We start from the raw sequence: 8,124 nt of genomic DNA, 5'->3' as shown, positions 1-8,124 counted from the left end.
CTAGTTTGAGAGCGTTTTTTTGTATACCTTTATATTGTTCATACTGTACATATTTATTCGCACATTATACTGTAATATATTTTCACCAAAAATATTTTCAAAATTTATGCTTAATTTATTGTGTAATTTAATATGTAGAAACAAATTAATCGTTTTGCATAAGTTGAGGGGCGAAAGTGCAATATTGGTGTATCTTTTTATAGAATGAAAAGAATATTCGTACAGTCACATCTCTCCCATCCAATATTTCAATCCTCGAATTGTCTCTTTTGCTCAAAATTTATCAAATAGAAATCGAGCGAGAGAGAGAGGAGTAGCCGTGAAGCGAAGAAGAAAGAAGAGTGGAAATCCTCCCAACCCCTCTTTCTCCGCCGTGAAATCGCCAACACCTTAAGCTATTCACATAATTAACACTCTACGTTATTTATTATAATACTATACCGTATGTTTTCGGAAATCATTATCAGTAAGTTATAAATAATCCGAGAAAATCGGGATAAGAACAAATTGAAGCTCATCATCTGCTGTCGTTGACAGATTGGAACATTTTTGGCTGAGAAGATGGACGCCAAGTGTGTGGCGAACGGCGGAGTGAAGCACAAGGCGGAATCGGGGTCGGGGAGGTTTCCATTGACGGCGTGGGAGGTGGCGACGGCCAGCGGCGTCGTTTTGAGCTTCCTCATTGGGCTGGTAGGGTTGTATCTCACCATGCCTGTCTCTGATTACACCTTCCTCAAGCTTCCACGCTCTCTGGAAGATCTCCAAATTCTCAGGTACTACTTTGTACTTTCGGCTGTTTTTTTTATTTCGATTGATTGATTGTGCTTTCATTATTCGGAGAACATAGCTCCAACTGTTAGTTCTTCCAATAAATTAGAGAGAAAGAGAGGCAATTATAAGAAATCAATAGATCGGATTTCATTAGGTTTTGAGATGCTCTGTTTCCGCATCTAATAAGCAGCTTAGTGACTAAACCTTAAATTCGATTTTGGATTGGTCATTTTACTTCTTGAGAGGAGAAAGGCCTTCTGAGTCTGATGCTGTAAATAAGTCTATTCTAAGTTCTAAGATCAAGTTAAAAATGGAAAATTGATATGTTGTGGAAGACATAGTTCCTGCATCATGGCTTTCCGATTTATCTACAGGTTTGATTATTTGTCCAAGTTTAGTGTTTATCCATGGAAAAAGCTTTACCAGATGGTTCAGCAGTCTAACATGCTCATGACTCATGATTAAATGTTTTATACTCCTATATGCCTACTAGTTCAGCTTTGTGCCCTATCAACTGATTTTTATACGAGCCACTTGTAATCCTCTACTTTTCAATTTCAGTTAGCTGTAAACTTGGAAATAACGAATCCTTGGGAAATCTTAAATTTTGGGTGAGCTGCATAAGTGTTCTGTTCTGTTGAGGTTTAGTTGAAAATTGAATTAATGACTAATTGATCATATCACTGGATGAAAATTTTCGTTTGAGCACATAAAATATACTACTATGTTCGACTCTTTAATTCCTTTGTGTACCGTAACATTATCATGCTTTTTCAATTTTGTTGCATATATTGTTTCATCTCCACATGTAATTATGTGTTTGGCTGTGGGTTGGTGCTATAAATTTGGCTGTGGGTCGGTCGTATAAATTTAACATTTTTATGATATTTCTAAGGTTGAAACCTTAAAATGTGTCTTGTAGTGAAAAAAGACTGCTATAAAATTTATCCTTACTCCATAGCTCAACTAAAACCTTGGAAGTAGAGTTCTCTCTTTCAAAACAATCTACATTCCTAAAGCTGAACTATAATTAATTTTAATAGGTGGTATTGTTTAAATATTTTTGCAGACTGGGATTAGACTCATGGAACTAACTTGTGACCACTCCCTGACAAGATAAGAACCCTGAATTAATACAACTCTAGTAGACTTATGCAAATGATGCTACAATGTCGCCAGTGGGCTGAATCTATTTATCATCACTGGGACTTAAATACTTTTTCACTCCCATATCTTGTTTCCATTTGATATTTTAGTCTCCTGCTGCACTGTATCCATTCTAGATGTTGTTCCTTGTGGTCCGGGCTGTCCCGCTTCTGCTTTCTATAGTACTTTGATCTGCTCCTGTCATTTGTCAATTTTATTCTCAATTCTATTTTTTTGTGAGTTTCACTTTTGTTTGCACTGTTTTTGTGCTTAGTTTCCGAATTCCTGTTTAAAGATATACACACTGATTCAGATTATAATTTTTTTTCCCATTTGAAGGGATAACCTAGAGAGCTATACAAGTGACTACACCATACAGGTTCTTGTGGGATATTGTCTGGTCTACGTTTTTATGCAGACTTTTATGATACCAGGAACTGTATTCATGTCATTACTTGCTGGAGCCCTTTTCGGGTTGTTCAAAGGTGTAGCTCTTGTTGTGTTCACTGCTACTGTGGGAGCATCTTCCTGCTTCTTCTTATCCAAATTAATTGGCCGACCACTCGTCTTCTCTCTGTGGCCTGACAAATTGACTTTCTTTCAGGGCCAGGTGATCATCACCCGATACAAGTTCATTTACTATCACTTCACCTTCTCATTGCTATGATCTCTCTTACTTTTCTAGGTGGTTAAAAGACGTGAAGGGCTGCTAAACTACATGCTGTTCTTAAGGGTGACTCCAACACTGCCAAATACATTCATAAATGTTGCTTCACCAATTGTAGATGTTCCTTACCATATATTCTTCCTGGCGACCTTCATTGGGATCATTCCTGCTGCTTTCGTGACTGTCAGGGTATCTCCTCCTACGTTATACTTGTTTAAATATTTTTGGTCTATCTTATATGGTAGTCATGGAATATTTGAATAACAAGTCTGGCCTGAGAATTTTCTATGCTTGGAGAATGGGGGCAAATGAATAGGTTGGAGTGTTCTGATTAATTACTAGGGATATGCCAATGAAAAGGTATTATCTTAGAGCATTACTTTACCTAACAGCAAAAAAAATATAAATCACTGTTGTGTGCCGTAGGCTCATAACTAATAGGCAAATTTACCAATCAATCACTAGTACAACAAAATATCATGCAGCTTGACTGTAATGGTAGTATTTAGCATACATTCACATTAGCAAGTGTCAATGACTCAATACATATACTGAAGAGATGAACCTGGAGAACGAGTTTTCTAATGCACGGTTTGGTGCAGGCTGGAATAGCTCTTGGCGATTTACAGTCAATGGGTGACCTGTATGACTTCCAGTCTTTGGCCACTCTGTTTCTGATAGGCATCGTTTCTGTCACACCCACATTGCTAGGCAACAAAAGGAAATGATGATGCAGTGCTATTATCCATGGCTCTGATGTAATATATAAACCTTTGGCGCCGTCTCTGATCCCGTTCGCCTTTGGCTCCATCACAGACACAGTTTGCATATCAACTGATCCGATGCTTAAAGCTCATCAAGCTTCCTCCAGTGGGAGTGGATTGTAAATTCTTAACAAGGTATCTGGGGCATGTCTTGAAATACCATAGATCCTTCATAATTGTTGTATTATTTAACCATTTATGATATTATTATAAGCATTAGACGAATCATCTGCAGATTACAGATTAATATCAATCTTTAATCTGCTTTCTCGTTAGTCAAGTATTTGTGGAGTACTTAAATAGTTAAAATTAGAGGTTTTCTTTGTTCAACATTGAAGTGAAGGGAAAAAAACAAATTGGTTCTTTAATTAGGCTATATTACCCTTAAACACTTTTATGCGGACGTAAGTTTTAATTATTGCTAGAAATAAATCTGAGTGTATTAATTTGCTCAACTATTTCCACATCGATTTTAGCTTTTTACCTATTCAGTTTCATTTAACAGTTTTGAGTATTTTAGCGTATGAAAATAAGTCTTCGCTGTAGCTTATAATAATTAGAGGGTATAACAAATTTTCAACTATAAGAAAATTACTTGCACATGATCACAAATTTCACAATAACATTAACAGGAAAAAGATTAAAATAATGAATTGATCATGGTTAATAGCATCGGCATTCAAAGTTAGCAAAAAGTCACCTCGGAGAAACCTTCAAATTGAGAGGCATAGTCATGAAGGCAAACTCATCAAATAATAAGAAAAAAAGGAAAATAAAAAAGGGCATAGCATGCCTTGTGTTGAAATTAAATCAACAGATCCTCCTAATTCTGTGGTCGCAAAGAACATCTCCTATATTATTCTTTTACCTGGATGCTCTTGCTTTCTTCTTTTGTCCACCACTACGGGCGCCTGGATTACCTAGCTTCCGCTTCGTTCCAGCTACGTTAGAAGCATTAGCAGCCCGCAGGGCCTTTTCTTTCCTTGCAGCCACTGCAGGCCGTTTCTTCGTACCAGAACTCTTCTCTCTAGCAGGTTGAGGCTTTGATTTGGCAGAAATGGTATTTACCTTTGTACGGACTTTCTTCTGTCCACCGGATTTGCTTGCGTGCAAGCCCTGGTAAGAGACGTTTGCCTTTGCTGGCGCCTTATAACCACCATCTGGAGTTCTGAACTTCTTAGCACTATTGCTTTGTGGTTCGGAAGTGTTCATCCTCTTCAAAGAAGAGTCGGCTGGTTTAACGTGACTGAGCCTAAGTTCACGACTCCGAACCCACAAGTTACGTCTCTTGAGGGCCATATTGGCAGCATCCTTCATAGAATCAAGTTAATGATCAGGCGCATAACATGTAAAAGAGTTGAGAGCCAAAAGATGGAAGGTCTTAGAACGGAATGGCAAAAGATGATTCTGTGAGCAGAAAAAGTTGGAAAGAGTGTCATATGCTAAAATAAACTACTCAGATTAGACTAAGACAGATATCACAGAAGTTCATAAGACATCCTTGGCAAAGCAAATGACTGGAAAAAGCTGCATAGTTTCAAGAACTTTCACCCCTAGTCACTACCTTGATAATGCATGAAAAAGAACAGAATATATGGAAATACATTTTAGCAACAAATTAAAAGGAATATCCCTGCTCAAGACATATCCATCACACCAATAAATGACAACATTCATTCTACTAATAAAACAAAATTCATAAATTGAGAAATGCTAGAAATATAATTGGTTAAACAAATGCATTTATAAGAAAGAAACATATATTAGAACTTAGATTAAGTTATAGATGGAAAATGCATCGTTGTTTAAATATACTGCTCTTACCACAGTTTTAAATAACACATATGCAATGCCTTTACCCAAGCTAGATCCAGGATCCCTGATAACCCGTACAGCTTCAACGCTTGTTTCAAGATTTTTTATATTAGAGAATAACTGATAGATCTCCTCATCCTGGAAAAGGCAGAAATGCATAACAATGTTACAAAGATATTATATCGTGTGGTGGGCATTCTATATTAAATATGAACATCTTGCCTTGACATCAAAAGGAAGATTTCCCAAGAAGACTGTCCTTTTGTTTTCGTACAATAGAGGATTATCTCCCTTCAATGTCTTGCGTGGTGGGCATGCCTTATCAATACGGATATGATTTCCACCAACCTGAATGAAAGCAAATTAACTACTGATGCCCACTATGTTGTACAAATTGAGTATGTACTTCTGTCTTAAAATGAAGTAGAAAGAATGTAAAAGATGGGAACATCAACATACCACGGCCATATTATGGGCCAATGATGATTGAGCAGACTCCTCAGTTTTAAAAACAACGTAAGCATTGACACTGCAAAAAAGTTATAGCCAATTTATGTTTGCTTGTTCAAATCTGCACCAAATACTACGTTTTTCCCTCATAAGCATGAGAGGCAATAACTTATGGAAGAAGAAAAGTAAGCTAACATTTTGAAAGAATTTGAACTACAATGTTTAAGATAGGATTAAAGTCACGTGCCAAAAACACCAATGTCAGCTGGACTGATGGACATAATGAATTAATGATACACCAATTTAAACAGGTGAACTCATTCAGAGTCTGGCATCTTGTTTCTACAATGTCAACTAAGATAACAAATATACGGATTTGGTAGACACAAAAGACCAAACCAAGACCTAATGCTATCAGAATCCACATTGAAAATATTCGAACTAAGTCTAATTTCATACCATGAAACTACTACCACAATGTCTCCGTTAAACATACAACCAATCAAATCCAATTTAGAAGCAAACCTGTTTCCATTCTCATTGATTTTCTTCAAAATTACAGCACCCTTCCTCGGCATTTTTCCCTGCAAACAAGAGAAGACCACCATCACTCTTACACACAAAAAACAATCCCATAAACAGAGCACAAGAAAGCCAAGGCAGCAGATCAGACTCACATCAACAATGGGAACAGATCGAATCCTCACAGACTCGACTTCACCAAACTGGCTAAACTCCTTGGCTATCTCCTTCTTCTTCAACTTTAGCGGCAAGTTCCCAACGAATATAGTCCTCAACAGCTTACCTTCATCATCAAAACCTTCCTTAGCCACCACCATATCCTCCGGATTTTCCATTTTCTTCTTCTCTCCCACCACCTCACTTTCATCAATCTCATCATTTACACCGTATCTCTTTGCCTCGTACTCCGCCTCAACCTTATCTCTCTTAACCTTCTTCCTTTTCTTCTTTTCGTTTTTATCACCATTTCCCTCATAATCTTTCCTAACAGTTTCTTCTGATTCAGAGCCTAAATTGTTTTTCTCACCATTATCGCCCTCCTTCAGTTTCCCTTTCTTCCCCTTTTTGCTCTTCTCAGCATCAAAACCGGAACTTTCTCTCTCGGCTTTTGATTTCTTCCTTTTCTTTTGCTTCTTCGCCTCAGAGAAATCCGAATTCTCGAAATTCGCCTCGTATTCGGCGTCTATCTTTTCTTTCCCTGCAAACCCTAATCTCGATTCTTCAATTGGCAGCGGCGCTTTCAGAAATTTCCGGTGGAACGGATTGTTATCGGAGAAGAGACAATTTGCAGCTGGAACTTCGCCGAACAAGGTCTTGAAAACTGTGGATGAATTAGAAGCGTAGTTAGATTCGGAAACGTTGTTTGCATCCCCATTTTTCAGAGGATTATTTTGTTTCTTTGCCATGGCAAGTAGGAATCGTCAATTCGATTTCGAGGTTTCAGAAAGAAATTAAATTTAGGAGTGCGATGCAACTTTAGCTAGGTTTCCGTTGTTTCTTACTTTTATGTATTGAATTTGCTTACACTTCTTTACATATGGTGTTAATTAATTTTATGCACATTTTGTAAGCATAAACCAAAATTTTAAAACAAACATTATCGCTTTATGTATAACACTATAATTTTTTTTTAAAAAAACTTGTATATAAAGGAGGGAATTACAAATAAAAATTACAACTAATGTGAACTCAGCATCTCATGCAATAATGTCTAACCTCTTTGCCGCTAGGACAAAGGCTCTGGATGTATAACACTATAAGGTTATATTAAGACTACTTGCACTTAATTGAAATCCAATTGGTCCATAAAAATATTGTTCGGTTGCTATAACTCATTATCATTCTATAATGGAGGGATGCAATAAAATTTATCAGGAGCTAACGAAGGAGGGGTAACGACGGAAGCTATCGGAGGGGGCGACGATAAAAGATTCATGTCCAGGTCCATGGTAGGGGGTCGCCGGAGAGGGGCAGTCGCCTCCTCCTAACCCTGGATCCGCCACTGATCATATGAAAATATTTATTTATGATTAAATTGTAAAATTATTTTAGTTGAAGTGGATGGTTATAACTTATTTACGTATAATTATTCATCTAGATATAAGTCGTGAAGGGTGTAGCCAAGATTTGATGTAAAGGAAAATTTAAAATAAATTTTTAAATTTGAAGAAAAATGTCATTGAAATAAATTTTTAAGGAGGGGCAAATGCCCCAGCCCCACCACCCCTCTATGTAGATCCGCCCAATACAATTTCATAAACCTAACATAATACATATTCAATCATGAAATATAATATTTCAAATAGAATGGGTTCTAAGTCTTCTATATCATCCGTTGTATTTTGTTTAATCAATATTAGGGTTCCCGATCTACTTGCTTCAATTTATAAGCATAGAATTCCATGTGGTAAGCGTTGATTGTGGCTTCAACTTAGCGAGTTGGGCGAGAAAGGCGATAGAACCATGTGTTTTCTATGAGAACACCAATTG

At 37.1% G+C, this 8,124-nt stretch overlaps 2 protein-coding genes across 3 annotated transcripts; one reads left to right on the top strand and one right to left on the bottom strand.

The window, feature by feature from the left end:
* Positions 1 to 249: 249 nt before the first annotated feature.
* On the top strand, positions 250 to 3,623 carry LOC121771476 (uncharacterized membrane protein At4g09580-like). 2 transcript variants are annotated; one of them, XM_042168264.1, is made up of 5 exons: positions 250 to 466; positions 538 to 773; positions 2,257 to 2,527; positions 2,603 to 2,773; positions 3,187 to 3,623. In XM_042168264.1, exons 2-5 carry the CDS (start codon positions 562 to 564, stop codon positions 3,310 to 3,312), a joined length of 780 nt encoding a protein of 259 aa, XP_042024198.1. In that variant the 5' UTR covers positions 250 to 466; positions 538 to 561; the 3' UTR covers positions 3,313 to 3,623. The 2 variants fall into 2 exon arrangements, with proteins under 2 accessions (XP_042024198.1, XP_042024197.1); XM_042168263.1 differs by having other exon boundaries at positions 251 to 442.
* A 350-nt stretch (positions 3,624 to 3,973) lies between these two features.
* Positions 3,974 to 7,144, bottom strand: LOC121771475 (RNA-binding protein 34-like). Its single transcript, XM_042168262.1, has 6 exons — positions 6,291 to 7,144; positions 6,139 to 6,197; positions 5,623 to 5,692; positions 5,386 to 5,511; positions 5,173 to 5,301; positions 3,974 to 4,659 (listed from the first exon to the last, which is right to left on the bottom strand). Exons 1-6 carry the CDS (start codon positions 7,038 to 7,040, stop codon positions 4,213 to 4,215), a joined length of 1,581 nt encoding a protein of 526 aa, XP_042024196.1. The 5' UTR covers positions 7,041 to 7,144; the 3' UTR covers positions 3,974 to 4,212.
* Positions 7,145 to 8,124: the final 980 nt, after the last annotated feature.

This window comes from Salvia splendens, chromosome 16 (genome assembly GCF_004379255.2).
Source record: "Salvia splendens isolate huo1 chromosome 16, SspV2, whole genome shotgun sequence".
Lineage (NCBI taxonomy): Eukaryota > Viridiplantae > Streptophyta > Magnoliopsida > Lamiales > Lamiaceae > Salvia > Salvia splendens.
Note: the sequence above shows the minus strand (reverse complement) of the source record. Positions and strands in the feature narration are given on the sequence as shown.